Consider the following 16492-nt stretch of genomic DNA (forward strand, 5'->3'; position numbering starts at 1 on the left):
GTCGGTGTTTTGTAGTCGGTCAATAAGCTATCCATTACGATAACGTATGTGAAAACTTAGTTGCTATATTTATTTGAATAATTTAATTTTTTTAAATAATAAATAAATGATGGCCATAATTTTTTAAAGTGAGTACATTATTTACTTTTGAGTTTCTAATTGATGTCAATTTATTTGTTATTTCATTTAATTATTTATATTTAAAACGAATAAAAAAGGCTACAAATTATTACATTTATTACGTTATTTTGTATGAGTAAAAAGTAAAAAACTCAAAATTCAAAAGTATGTTTTCAAATTTGGAAAAATTAATTTTACAATAGTCGATAGATTAATTTTTCAATTTTCAAGATTAAGGGAGGGGGGGCCATTCATTTTATTTACAAACTGGCGTAGTTGCGGCATTGCACTCGCCACTGAATCGTGGACATCCGACATGATGGACGGCGGAGGCACAGAATATTTCATGAATATCTTGTATTCAGTGGCGGAGGCTTGTAGTCGTCGAACCCGATGTCGGATAAGGTAAACCACCAGAGGGCGCCCAAGCACCGCGCTTATAATATTATTATGCTTCGACGCCGTTCACTGGTAAAGACATTGTCGTCAGTGGTCGGTGGTCGGGGGGACGGACAAAAGCCGCGGGACAGCGCGACGGTGGAACGCTTCTTCCCGTGAACCAGGTGTATGGTATAAACCGATTCATTATCAATGGTATAAAATCTAACGCAATCAGGCGACATTCTCAATTTTGCTATAATATCCAGTAATCAGTATATTATTCTACTGAACTAAATTGAAGTCTGGAATATCAAAATCAATTAATTGTCGAATTTCAAAATGTAATAATATTTCTATTGTACCTATAATAAATAAAGAATAATACCAAATTATTACTTATTTTAGAAAAATTTATCTCTTCGACGACTTGATTCACAATTGACAATTAGAGAGTTGGAGTTACTATTACGATTTGATCTTCCAAGAATCAATAAGGTTCAGCTTGAAATTGCTCGAGGTACGTTATTCAATTTTGATACTTTACATTATTTATTTATTTCTAAAAACCTAAAACAATAAATTCATTACTTGGTGTCAGTAAGTAAAACATAGGTACCTGTTAGTTCAAATATTGCGTCTTATAGATTTGCCTGCATATTGTTAAACATACATACAATTAATATATTTAAAGTAAAATAATACATAGTAAATGCCTAATTTTTTTAATCGTTTTTTATAGGGTTCAAAAAATGTAATATGGTAAAAGTACTTCTAGTTTTGTATGTGCCATGTGGTTTACAGTAAAAAATCGTACAGGTTTCTTGACAAAATTTATAATTTTAGATACCAACACTTCAAATAATATGAAAATGCAAGGTCGATTAATAATATTTTCAATTTTTCTGAGTACAAATTAAAATGAAAAACGCTTCTTTAATAGCACTTTAGGTACAAAAAATCATAAGTTAATATAGTTGTAAAATCTTTTTATCATTTAACAATGGTAACATAAATAGTATCTAAACTTAAACATAATATTAACAAAACTATTATTCTACCTTAAACAAAATATTAACAATAATTTTAATAATAAATAATAACCCAAAATTATCATACTACTCGTTATAGAATGTAAGTGATAGGTAGGTAATTATAATTTCAATGAATCCAAATTGAAACAATTAAGTGATCATTCGATTATAAAGTGTTTATAAAACATACTTATTCTTACTATCAATTAACCATCAAAAATTTATATTATTTTGTTATTGTTATTATTTGAAGATTTCCAACTTAGTCGTTCTCTTAAATGGCCTTTGAAACTAAAAATTCTGGTAAGCCAAGACAAGTGAGGGGTACTACTGCATACAAATATCGAAATTTGTATGTGTTTGGTGTATTTGCTGTCAGTGGACTTTCTTGGTTCCTGTTTGAGTGAGTTTTTATATATTTATATAATATTTGATTAATTTTGAATTTGAGAGCTAATATTACATCAGAATTTAATCAATTACCATCCTAATTCAAACTTTAAATGCTCATTTATAAAAAAACAAATCTACTCGTTGAATGTTCATTAATAATATATTAACATTTAAAAAAAAGTATTCTACCTACAAATTAAATAGAATAGGTTACCATTTAAAAATCATAAGTAAATTGTGGGTTTTCAACAAACACGAAGGGAAAATAATTAATGAAAAAGTTAAATGTTAAAATTGCATGTAATGTAGGCACCTATTTAAATTTTTTTTTAATCAGAACATTTTCAAGAATGTATATTATGAATAATGACCGTTCTTCAATACTAATAATAATAACAACTGAATCACGAGAAAAAATAAATAAAATAACCAAAAATACACTTATTACAATAAAAAGTTCTTAATATTAATACAATTAAATACCTACATTTACCTAAATATAAAATTATTCATTTGTTTATTTTATCTAATTTATTAAAAACATTTAATCTTAAAAGGTCGAAAGTGTCATCAGTAGGTGGCTTCTTTCCCCAAATTATGTAAATCATGTTTTATTTGTTTCCCTCTTATCGCACATATACTCATTATGTCTTAGATATAGATTGTATATTTTCTTCTAAAAATAAAAATATCTTAAAAGAACTAGTGAAAATGGAATCCCATAAACTAATACCTACACACATCATATAATTGATAATATATATATTATAAATATATTATAAATTTAATATGTTGAAAAAAAAATTGTAAGACATTTAAATATAATATTTTTTTGTATAATAATATTGATTAAAATAATTATATGTATTATAATTATATGTTAGGTATAATAATATATAGTATGTTTCAGTAAATGTAAATATTATAATATATTAAGAGGATGATAGCACATTGTTTATTTTCTCTCACTCAACCGTGCACAACATAGACAAAACTCATTCACACAAATTTATCATTTTATAAAATAAAAAAAAAAGAGAATATTAAAGTATGACATCTCAATTTGTAAAAATATTGTCTCATAACACTTGAATATCCATTTCAATTTACAAAATATATGTTTTATTTTTAAAGTCAAATAATAATAAAATAAAATTCTGATTATTTAACTCACAAAAATACTATATAATTTTTGTAATTGACAATTTTACACTAGATTACTTAAAAATCATAAAAAAACGATTTTACGTGAATGAGTTGTATTTATGTTGCATGTGGTTTTCAGAGAGAAAACAAATATTGTGATGACATCATCTGTATTATATAAGAAAATATTATTATGAATTGTATCACTTTTGATCTGAAAATAACATTGATAACACTGCAGGTAGATTGTTGATTATATTCTGTGATTATAGTAAAATTATATATTTTAATTTTAGTTAATTTTTTTTTCCTTATACCTAATATTTGTAGCTAGGTTCATTATAAAATTGCATATTTAATACTTTTTTTTCTCTTATAGACAATTACCATCTACAAAAAAACTAAATGAACAAATCAAAAATGGTTATTGGGATCGCACACCAGAAGAAAATTATAGATTAGAAATGATTAGAAAAAATTTCAATCCTGATACAAAGAATCTAAAGCAAAGAAAAGATGAAATTATGTCGAAAAAGGATGATTTTTCACCAATAAAAATATAATTTTTTATTTTCTTTTAGTTTGTTTATTTGTAATTAATCATAGTCTTTAAAAGTATAAATATTACAATTTTAAAATGAATTTATTTTCTCAATCTAAATTAACATTAAAATTAAAAAAGCAAAACAGTAACAGTGCATTACCTACTGATTCTACAAAGTAAATAAAATAATTTATTATTACGAAAAATAAAAGCACATCTCGGTTATCTTCCCGTCACTTGCCAGTACCACAATTTTTGGGTTATTTGTTACTAATATTAGCTATTATTCATCCATTGGAAATTGGATATCAAATTTCAGGATTAATATTTGAACACTAAATGGTTAACTGTTATTATAATTTTGTGGTTCATGACTGCTTACCCAAATGTCCGCAATGCAAAATGGATAACAAAAAACCAAGGAACTAAACATGAGATTTTGAGGTTGGATGAGGCTGAATTTCCGTGGCACTAATCATATCAGGGAATGAACGTATTTGAATAAATTTGAAATTAAATTTCTAGATTTTGAAAAATAAATGGTATGATACCCGTAAAAAAAAATACGACACAAGTTTTATTTATTTTTTTAAACCATACAATTTTTTTATCAAGTTATTTTTATCATAATCACATTCTCATTTATTAAATGTTATACAATATATAATATTGAAATTATAACAATAGTTAATTTGTGAACTACAATAAGCCTGAAAATATTGATACCAGTAAGTGGTGGAAATATAACCGAAATAAAAATAAAGCACCAAAATAAATTTAAATTATTTTACTTTTTTCAGTAAATGCCAAGATTTAGCAACAAGTGATTCTGTAAAATCCGAGTATAATAATTTACCAAATAATAGTTTGTTATCTGAAAATGATAGTTTTGTAGAAATGTTGCATACTGTACGTCCTCAGGATGAAAAAACAACTATGTCACAAAGCGTTTTTAAAACATCTCCAGTTCAAAATGTACCTGACGTTATAAATGAAAGTAAACAATGTCCAGTTTGTTTACAAATGATTGATCTCAAAAATTTCATTAACCATGTTAAATCATGTGGTACATCACATAATTTATCATCTGAAGTACTTATAAAAGCTGTGGATCTTCAAGAGCGTCAAACAGCCGAAAGAGAAGCACTAGGACTACCTAAGTTAACAAAAAGTAGAGATGTTAAAATAAAAAAAAAGTGTACTAAACAATCAAAGTTAAAGGTATAATATTTATATTCTTGATATATCAAATATAATAGTAAAATTACTTTTATTACATTTTAGATTGGAAATGATTCTAATTTTGATTTGGCTATTGCTATGTCTATGTCTTTACAAGAGTCCAAAGAAGCTGACATTATAAAAGAATCTGAAAACCTTTTAGAAGCAGGCTTAGAAGCCGAGGCCATAGAAAAAAGAAAAACATTGGAAAGCTTTGGTTTTATATCAAATCAGCCAATTAAATCCAAATCTAAGAATTGTTAGTATTTATAAATAAACATTGGATTATATACTTATTGTTGGACAAATGTTACTTGATAAGTTCACAGTTTTTTTAAAATATATTATTGATCTAACCTATAATATATTATTAATAAGTAAGGTTTGGTATACCAATAATGATGTAAAAAACCATTAATATTACAATTCTATATCATATTAATTTATAAACTATACCAAAATTATTTATTGTGGCTGAATATTTTCTGATGTTTGTTGAGAGTTTTCCTGATATTTAAATACAAAGAATATATTGTATTATAATTATAATTGTATAATAGTTCAGCTAATGCTATTAAAAATGATTCATAATATTGAAAAAAAACTGTTATCTACTCATCACTCTAATTTATATATCTTATATTTAAATATATATTTATTTTAAATTATATTTTTACAGTTTATAAAACCAATTCTTTGTTATTCAAGCAAACACAAGAAGATCGCCAGAAAAGAATTACTGAAAAAGTAGCAATGATTCTTATAGACTGTGATACATTATCACCAGAAACATCGTTGAATGACTGTCCCAATATAAAATTAAGATCCAAATATTTAAATAAAATAAGAAATGCTGTAAGTTGTTATTGTTAAGACTAATTAGCCTAATTTATAAAGATATTCATGGTTAGATGATATTGGATATTAAGTACTTGAAAGATTTAATAATTTAAATATAATCGAAAGTACAATTACATAATTTCAATTGACCATTGACAATTGACAGTTCTACATATCATTTTAAATTTATAATAAGCCTAAATATTATTTATATTTTTAAGTTTTTAATTTTCTAGTATCTTCAATGGTGTGGTATATTTAACCAGGGATTTTTAATATGATAATCAATATTAAATAACTGAAGATACAAGAGTATCTTTCTACTGTATTTTAGGTTTAGAGTGTATGTAGATCAGTTATGTAATTTTATTAGTCTAATCTAATAGATGTAATCAATTTAAATTTGATGGTAGATCAATGTGGGTGACTTAGGGCCCGTATTATAATAGTCGATTACACTTCAATTACGCTTAACTCATTGATTTTGATTTTACCGGCCGAATATCGCAATTTAACCTTAGATCAATTATTGTAATACGGGCCCTAAGTTGCTTGTTAGGTGGATCAACATTTATTTTTAAGGATAGGTTATATTATATTATATTTATATAGTTAGTTGGTATATTTAGTAATTGTAGCCAAAAATGTTGCATTAAAATTTAATTAAATTAAGACCTTCTTTAAGAGGACGTGATACCCACATGTGTTGTTTCCGTCTTACAAGGGCGTAATATAGTAAATTCTACGCTCAGCGGAACATGTGCAGCTCCGTTAGTTTAAAAATTACAGCGAGTTGACCTCTTTTAAAATCTAAAGGTATGATTATTATCTAGACAACCTGATGGGCTTTTTATTATAATTTAATTTTAAAGCGAGTTATGAGTATTTTAAAATTGTAAATTGTCTGTACATCTTAAAATACTCATAACTCGCTTTAAAATTAAAATATAATAAAAAGCCCATGAGGTTGCCTAGATAATAATCTTACAATTAGATTTTACAAGAGGTCAATTCTCTAATTTTTAAACTAACAGAGCTGCACATGTTCTGCTGAGCGTAGAATTTACTATATTACGCCCTTGTAAGACGGAGACAACACATGTGGGTATGACGTCCTCTTAAAATAGGGTTGACAAAGAAAAGGGCTTTATTAATTAATTAAATTCTAAAAGGTTTATAAAATTGTATTGTGTATCGAAGATAATAACAAATGTAATAGCAAAATGTTCCCTATCTTGCACGTGTAATAGTGGCTCAATGTACTCAATGATTTACTACTTTAAGTATTTGAATTTTGAGTTTTGATTTACAAATAAATGTGTAATTTGTTGTGTCAAGACGATAGAAGTATCAGAATTGCAATTTAATGTTAATGTTTTTTCAAATATTAAAAATATTAAAAAAGATAATGACCGGTTGCGCTATGTTGTGTCATGGTAAGTGACTGCTGCAGTTATAATACGTACATAACAACAATTTTATAAGACTTAAATATTTTAAAATAACTACACTTAAGAAAAGTTCTGGTGCCACCAATATCTTAACTACATAGAAACACATCACATATGTACAGTAAAAATTCAAAAATATACTAGGTAAGTAAATTATTGAGTTAAGTGAGCAACTCTTACACATATTAGATGGAAATTACAGCAGGCCTGGCCCAATGACGTCACTTGTTTTTATTTTATTTCTCATAAGTCAGAACATTGAATAATGCAAGTAGAAATGTTAAACTTATACCTCTTTTCTTAGAATTGAAAATTCTTTCAAATAAAAAAATTAATATTTTTCTGTAAAGTATGGAGAGTTTCCAAAAAGAGTCTTTTAACCTCCCAAAGTGGCAAACTATCTACCTACTAGATCAGATTTTCTACCAGAAACCATCCTAAACTTAAAGAATTAAAGTAATTTTTATACTTCTTGAGTGATGACAGATTAAAAAAAATATAGATACCATTGTCTAACACTTTATATTCCACCCCAAATCTACAAACTGAACATTTTGAACGTATAACAATAAATTTTTATTTTTATTTTTTATAGGATTGTGTACTCTGGAAAAAATCATTACTTGAAGAAGATAATGTATTTGAATTTTATGTGAAAAATGTGTCCAAGTTCTTAAGCCCCAGTGAAAGCAATGGTTTACAAAATATTGTTCGATTTCCTTTACATGAAGATACTATAAAACAGGTAAATGTAAATTTAATATTATACTTAATTTTCATTCCAGTTGTATTATTTGTATTGGCTTTACCATGAGTTTTACCAACTACCATTGACTTTACTATGAGTTATTTTTGAAAAAATTTTTGTGTGTGTCATCACCTTTTAGGACAGTAAAAGTGCTTGGATTTTCTTCAACAGTAACTTTTCTGATAGGAAAGTGAATCTAGTTGGAACTATGGGGGGTCAAAAGTAAAGTCCCAGGAGTTTTCAAAAGCGCCGTGAAAAACAAAAAAAGAATTAAGGAAAAACGAAAATTTTTACTCAAAATCTGTTTTTGAGAAAATCGATTTTGGTTTTTGGTGTAACTCTAAAACAAATGAACGTATACACGTGACATTTTCACAGGTTGTTTATATTTGCATTTTCTATACACGATAAAATTAATAAAATATTTTTATTTGTTTTGAACTGTTTAGGAACATTTTCAGTTTCTAATTTTATTAGGATTTTTTTCTATGGATGTCTATACAACTTTATTTGTGGGGTACAAAAGCTTAAAAATTTAATACAAGGCTCCTACTATGTTGTTACAATGATATTTGAAAAATATTAAAAATCCTTAGTTACAGTTTTTATTTATAAGCATTTAAAGTTCAAATATTGACAAAATACAGAAAATTTACAAAAATTACCAAATTATTTTGAGTTGAGAATTCATAACATTTTTTCTTATTTTTCCTAAAATTTGAAAATAATTTGACTCTTTTTGAGCTGTTTACGGACATTGTCAGTTTTCAATTTTTTCAGTTTTTTTTCTATAAATATCATTAAAATTTTATTTGTTGCGTAAAAAAGCATGAAAATTTAATGCAAGGCTCCTGATATATTGTTACAATAGCAGTTGAAAAATATTAAAAATACACAGGCTCAATTTTTTTCAATAGGCATTTAAAGTTCAAATTTTGACAAATTTTATCAAATTTTAAATTTAAATAATTATTTTGTAGTTAAATGTTTATAAAATGTTCAAATTTTATAGCTAAGGATTGGAAATTTAAAACAAGGTCCCACGTAAATAGGTTATATATAAATTACTTTATTCACAATTATAATATTATAATATCGTCAAATATACTTAGTCATTTCATAGGCTGAGAGTAGAATCGTTTTTCTCACGTGACTCACTTGTAAACTACTGTACAGCAAAGCGACACCCACTTGCCCACTTTTTTTTAATGTTGTATTTATAAATGATGAAATAAATATTCAAATATATGAATTTTTAAAGTGATCATTACTAATAATAAATGTGTTTGGTGATTTAAAACATATAAAATGATTGAGGAATATACTCATCACGTGACCAATTGTTTATTAAAAAAAGCTCAATCAATGACGGGTTAAGAAGAATAATGTAAATTATTATTAAGTTTATGTTATGATTTGATAAATATTTGGAATGTTTTCCGTAAATTAATGCTATTTAATCTAATATATAAAATTCTCGTGTCACAATGTTAGTTGCCATACTCCTATGAAACGGCTTGACCGATTTTTGTGAAATTTTATATGCATATTCAGCAGGTCTGAGAATCGGCTACTATCCATTTTTCATACCCCTAAGTGATAAGGGTTGTGCGGAAAAAAATAATAATAGTGTATTATATATTGGTTGTTATTGGTTAATCGGGCATGTTTGTTGATTTGTATTATTATTTTTTGTCAATATATAAATGAATGTTTGTGTGTAGATTAGAGCTCTGGGAAGAAGATAGGCTAATTAAAAAAGGGTTAAATTTGGTTTTTTTTATTCATCGGATTTTAGTATGGTTAGATTAGGTTAGAATTTTGTATTTATTGTTTATATTAATCCACCGTAGGTGGAATTATATAAAAACGACAAACTTGGTGCAACTTTAATACTTTAGATGTTAAATCATACACTTACGTACCAACAGCACGGGGTCCGCGATCTACCGCAGGTAGATTGCAGCTTACCTGATAATATACTGCTGCGAATCAGAATTTTTATTCCGGGTAACAGAAAATTAAGATAAGTCTAGAACATCGTACACCGAATATTAAATAACGCATTGAACAAAGTTTGAGTCAAATACAGTCTGTACATTTAACGGGTAACGGAGTGCACGGGATCAGCTAGTAGTCATATAAATAAGTTATTTTTCTGTACATTTATATCTACATTATATTATCATATTAATAATTGTTTAATATTTTATTTAGGAACCAAATACTACAGATGAGGAAGTCATTAATACATTACATGCAGTTGTAGATGATTCAAATGTTTTTAATAAACACGTTACACGTCATACAATTGTTGGAAATAAAACTATGCCAGAATATTCATCTAAGTGGAAATCAATGATAGGTAGTCAGTTTATGAGTGATATAACTATCTTTTCCAAAGATGAACATGAAATTCCTGCTCACATTCTAGTGCTTCATGTACAGTGCCCTGATATTTTAAATGACATTATTACAGAAGAATCTGATACACATAAATCAAAAAAAATGGTAATGTGGTCTGAGTACACTTATGAAGCATGCATGGCATTCTTAGAACTGATTTACTCTGGTCAAGAACAATTAATAAGTCCAGAGTACAGAAAAGATTATTTGCATTTAGTAACAAAGTACAATGTTCAAATAGTTGTAAACGATGATGATGGAAAACATGGATGGTTTTCTGAAGAATATGATAAAGTATCAAAACGTAAAAGTTCAGAATTATATTCTACTGATAATAAAAGATATAGAGCTCACAGTCCAGATATGTTTATGGCAGATAATACAAGTGAAGAAATAGATAATATGAGTTCTAATTTTTTAGGAACAACTGTGAATGATGAAAAATCCTTGAGTGTGTTGAAAACTAAACAGTGGTTGTACAATTGTAACCTAAGTCAACGTCACAATTCATCATTCACAGGAAATTTAGATATTAATGTTCTACCACAAACTATTTCACCGATGAAGAGTCCAGCTCATTCTTTTCATAGTGCATCAACTGTACATATTCAACTAACGCCTACGTCTACTGAAAATGATTATAATATGGACTCTGAAAGCAACGATATACAGATTAGCTCAACATTAGATATTAGAAAGGTATCCCCCAAATTATTATCAGTGGATGAATCAAGCATGAAAGCAGACTTAAAGTTGAATAACATCAAAAACGTCCCTACTGATTTAGAAATTCCTTCGGATAAAATTTCTACACTTACTAATTCTCATAAAGAACCAGAATTAATTACAATCGTCAGTGATAGTGACAATGAATCGATAGATATGATTTTGTCTCGTTATAATGGTACATCTCATGATAGAAGTATTAATCTATCAAATGAAAACTATTGTAGACCTTTTCAAGCAAGCGTTAAGAGAATGAAAAATATATTTCCATTTAACTCAGTTGATAAAAGTAATGCTATAAGTGTTATTGAGTTAAATGATAGTAGCTTAGATTCAATTCATTCAGTTAGTACAAATATAGTACATCAAAGAAATTGCAATACTAAATTTGGCAATTCTTTTGTTAACAAGTCCACTACTTCAACATCAAGAACTAAGACATTCATAAATATTGATGATGAAATTTCCACTGTACCAATGTTTCCTTTCACAAATAGTACTAATGCTCAAATTCCATCTTCAAGTAATACAAATTTTATAGACCTAATAAATGATAGTAGCTCAGATTCTATCTTTACAATTGATAAGATAAAAAATGACAGTTTATTGACATCATTTTCAACATTGCCATTGAATGATAATGCTCAACAAAATTGTCAAAATTGTTCAACTCCCCTTGCAAATGTACTGAGGAAAATGAATTCTCCAAGTCATGACAATTTAGCTACAAAATTTGAAACAGACAATTGTGTATCGAATGCGTCACCATTAAAAGAAGATGCCATGAGGTCAAATTGTTCATATCCAATTAGCGATGGAGATTATTATGCAAACAGTAATACAAAAACAAATGAAGACTTCTGTTCAACAAATTTTTCAAGCAATACAATTTTATCTAAATGTAGTAATTCAAAATTATTATCTAAATCTACTGAGCAATTATTTCAATGTAACGATATGCCATCGACATTTTTAAACACTTCACCAATCAATAATGTAGAAAACAGTGATAATATCAGTAATACAATATGGTCCGATAAGAAAAATATAAAATCACCTTCTAATAATTATGTCGATTCTCTAGTAAACATAAAAGAACCTGTTGATTTAACTACATGTTTATTAAGTGAATACATGCATACTTCATTTAGTTCTCAAACTGAAACTGTTCAACTACCTAATACATCACAAATAACTACATCAAATGAAAAAGATGATGATCAAAATAAATCATCCTATGAACAAATAATTGACGATCCGTGGATGGACTATAATGATTGGCAACCAGTTAATATTAGTCCTCAATATGTGTCACCAGTTTTATCGGAAAAAAATTCTCCGGTCTTAGTAAATGACTCTGAAGTATTATCAACACCTCAAAAAATAGTAAATCATATTAATATGGATTTACAAACTTCTCCACCAATTATTTCAAGTAATGTCGTTATAGTAAATCATCAAATGAAAAATGCAGTAACACCAAATAAATACGGCAGTAGAATAAGTACTCCAAAGAGTTTACGCAGGGTTCAATCAGAATCTGTCATTGGAACTAATGGACAAATATCACCTTTGCCAAATTTTAGTGCAATGAAAACACCAGATTTAAGAGTAAGTATTTCTTATGAAACTTAGCGTTAACTAGTGACAAATAGTCATAGACACTTCTATTTATAAATTAATCATGTACTTATTATTTCTTTGTACCTACAGTATAGTCCTAGACAAATTTAAACCATTTTATTTATTTATTCTTAATTAGTAGAGATTTTGCAAGGGTACTTGAATGACCTATAAATGTTATTGACAAAAAATTTTCAAGAAAGAAATACATAGTATAGGTGTCCTAAGAGGGTACATGTTAATTTAATTAAAATATTTATTAGAGAAAAATCAAGTGATTGTTTTTTGATTAGTGCACTCAACTTTCATTATAAACAATTTGAATGAATTTGAAACTTAGTTTGTAATTAAATAGTTTTAGTTACATATTTAAATATAAGTATACAGTCAGTAATCAATATTAATTTCTTACATGCAGTTTTTCACTCAAGTTTTTAATAATTAACCAATTTTTATTTGAATTTACAATTGTAATTTTAGAAAGAATTTGAACGTTATGGGCTTAAAGATCTCGGAAGGCGCAAAGGAAAACTTATATTAAGACATATCTATGATGTAACTCATCCTAAATATGATTCTGAAGAAGCAAAATGTGTTGGAGACTCTGAACAGTATTCTGATTCTTCAGATAGGTAAGTATATTTTAAACATTTAAATTGTCATTATCATTTATTAATACTGAACACAAGTATAATTTATTGTGTTGTACATATAATATTATAGTTCAGAACCTGGAATGCCTTATTATGAAGCTGGAGATTACGACGAACTGGAAACTTTTAGTCAAACAAATTTATCAAATAAAAGTAAGTTTTATAAAGATCTAATAAGTATTATCTTTATATATATAAAAATGAATGTATGTATGACGTATGGGGATTAGACTAAAAAACCTTATTTAGGTTAACTTTAAAGAAGTATTTATTGATTTTCAGTAACTTTTCTAAACCCAAAGAAAAGTTATTTGTAAATAATGTTTAAGAAAAGCAAATATTATTTTAACTGATTATATAATATTACTATAGCATATATACTACTATAATTATTGTTAATCGTTATTCAACGCTAATATATTATTATTGCTATATGCTATGGTTTGTGAAATATAAGACACCTAGTCCATTTTTGTTGTGTCTCATTCAACTACAGTGATAATTCAAATAAAATGTTGTTTTTCAACTATTATCAGTTTAATATATGTGTATAAAACTAGAGCTGTGTTTTGACTTGAGCCACATTCGATCACGATTGTGGTTATTTTATAAACAATGGCTATGTCTTAGGCAATTTATTACTCAAGTAGAGCAAATGTGGTTTGTTTCAAAACACTGGCTAATTAAAGTTTGTACTTAGGAATATATACTAGGAAAATTATTTATATATTTTGTATACAATTTTGACTCATAATAAATGTTGTTATTTTAGCTTCAATAGATATGGGTTTTAAAGATTTGCTCAGAGTCAATGAAGATCTTCATAAAAAGATTTTGTGTTATGAACCTATATGGATTGAAGAACTGAAAGATGATTTAAAACAGTACAATGTAAACATTAGTATGCAAAAACTCATGACGTTCTTGGATGATAAAGTAAAATATTTATTAAAATTTAAAATGTTAGTTATTAGATGAATATACTTTTTTTTAAATTTATTATATTAGTCAACAAACTATTTTTTTCATACATCAAAATTATTTTTATTCTTATAAAATATTATATTACCTATTATATTATTATAATTATACCTATTAATAATTGATACAATTATTGTTTGTAAGTTTTCCATGAAAATTTTGATTGCATTAGTTTTCTCACGGATAATATTAGAATAGTATATACATGTACAGTGATTTTTTAAGCATGCCCGCCCTATTTTAATGTTTAAATTATGTATATTTGAATTCTGATTTTTTAAATTTTTAAATACATTTGACCATATTACAGGGCTGGAAGTGGTTAAATTTGACTGAATTTATTCATTAAAGTGACAAAACAATGACCTGCATAAATTTGTATCATAACAACTTACCAGTTATTAAACATTTGTTTTGGAATCTCTACATACCTATGATTTAATTGATTCTAACTTACTTAATTTTGTAGAAATTACAAAAAAATAATGATTATAATAAACATTTTTTATTTTAATAGCAAATAATTAAATCATATTACCTATTTCAATTAATAATATTTATAATATAGAATAATATTCAAGATCATTGTTTAGGAACTTTATTTTATTATATAGAACAACTATATAGCCGATTATAATTTCTTATTGAAGCTGCGTCCCCACCCGTCCACAATTTGAACCTTTTTATGTGATAACAATGATAAATACAAATTTTTCAATATGATAAAATAAAATACTAAAATCATAGATATCTAAATTATACAATAAGTATTATACAGTATACTACCTAGCCGACTCCGCATGTTACTGTACATTCAAATATGAAGTTGGTCGCCATATGCAGTTCAAATTTAAATTTAAGTACATTTTGAAAGTGACATAAGTGACTTATGTCCCGCCCTGTATTTATGAATCCTTGAGATTTTTTGTAGGATGATCCTGCGACAATACAAACTTCCATTTTTTTCAAATAAGAACTCCCCTTTTTTCATTTTGCTAAATGCCTTCCCCCCCCCCCCCAATGACGCCACTGAAATAATTTGCTTTAAAAAGGCGGTTCTTGTTTGAAAAACAGAAGTCAGTATTTATTAACCTTTAGTAATACAAAAGATATAAGGAATTTGAAAATATTCTATAAATCAGAGTTAAAAATGTAGTATTAAAAGGAAAATGGGGGACGAGCATGGTTTAAAAATCATCCTGTATAAGTTGATCCATTTAAGGGTCATCTAAAGTTCCTACATTAGTCAAAATTGTAAATTTTTGTTTTTGGTTACTATTGTATAACAATTTTAAGATTTGTATATTTATTTTTTCAGTGTGTGTCATTTCGTTCCAAGTCAATAAATGATCAGAGGAAAAAATTAGCAGCAAAAAAAAATACCAAAAGAAAGAAATTATTTTAAATTATTGAATTGTTACTGTGTTTTTTGACATATTTTCTTGTTTGTATAATATTGGTGTTAAATAAATAATTGATGTATTATAATGTATTTATCATTTATTAGTTATAAAAAATAATAATAAAAACCAATTACAGTCATAAATAATTATTTTTACTTCTATACAAGAATATTATAATAGATTATTTCCGTAATTGTCATTCATTTTGTATAAGGAATTTGGATATTTAAATTCACTGTTTCTTCTAACTATCAATTTAGGCATTGTGAAATGTTTTTGAAAATACATATCTACCAGGGTAGGCAGAATCTTAGATACAATTGTATTTTTGTATCAACTGTATCCTGGTACCAGCTCTAAGAAGTATCGAGTATTTTGTATTGCAATACATTCCTAGTCATTGTAACCTGTATTTGATAAAACAATTTCATCGAAAGATACTTGATACATTAAAGCACTTTCAAACGTTTTGTTTTTTAACGCCTGCAGTATTAAGCTATAAAATTGTTTGGAAATACAGCTTGTGGGAGGCCTGCGGCCCCTAGGGCCCTTCCCCCAACCTGTTGAAACGTCTATAGTATTAAGTTTAGGTACGTAATGGCTGTATGGTTACCCTATTATAGACCCATATAGGTATACTCGGTATAGGAGGTCTTTATATATTTAATCGTATTTGATAAAAATAAATTTTTAAATACATATGCATAAAAACAATATTATCCTATTGTAAAAAAACTTTATGTTCAATTCAACACAAGCTTGTGTTTCTTTTTTTTTAGTAGCAGCTTTAACATATTTCCCTGTTATAGCTACCCACCGGCAGAC

At 26.8% G+C, this 16492-nt stretch overlaps 1 protein-coding gene across 4 annotated transcripts; it reads left to right on the plus strand.

The window, feature by feature from the left end:
- Positions 1–344: 344 nt before the first annotated feature.
- On the plus strand, positions 345–15813 carry LOC132947037 (uncharacterized). 4 transcript variants are annotated; one of them, XM_061017217.1, is made up of 12 exons: positions 345–842; positions 907–1018; positions 3451–3791; positions 4416–4836; positions 4900–5095; positions 5516–5691; positions 7723–7872; positions 10093–12618; positions 13111–13262; positions 13354–13436; positions 14056–14245; positions 15583–15813. In XM_061017217.1, exons 3-12 carry the CDS (start codon positions 3709–3711, stop codon positions 15608–15610), a joined length of 4005 nt encoding a protein of 1334 aa, XP_060873200.1. In that variant the 5' UTR covers positions 345–842; positions 907–1018; positions 3451–3708; the 3' UTR covers positions 15611–15813. The 4 variants fall into 4 exon arrangements, with proteins under 4 accessions (XP_060873200.1, XP_060873198.1, XP_060873199.1 ...); XM_061017215.1 differs by having other exon boundaries at positions 358–842; positions 14056–14219; XM_061017216.1 differs by lacking the exon at positions 345–842 and having other exon boundaries at positions 853–1018; positions 14056–14219.
- The last annotated feature ends 679 nt before the right edge of the window (positions 15814–16492 follow it).

The sequence above is a fragment of the Metopolophium dirhodum genome, chromosome 6 (genome assembly GCF_019925205.1).
Source record: "Metopolophium dirhodum isolate CAU chromosome 6, ASM1992520v1, whole genome shotgun sequence".
Classification (NCBI taxonomy): Eukaryota; Metazoa; Arthropoda; class Insecta; order Hemiptera; family Aphididae; genus Metopolophium; species Metopolophium dirhodum.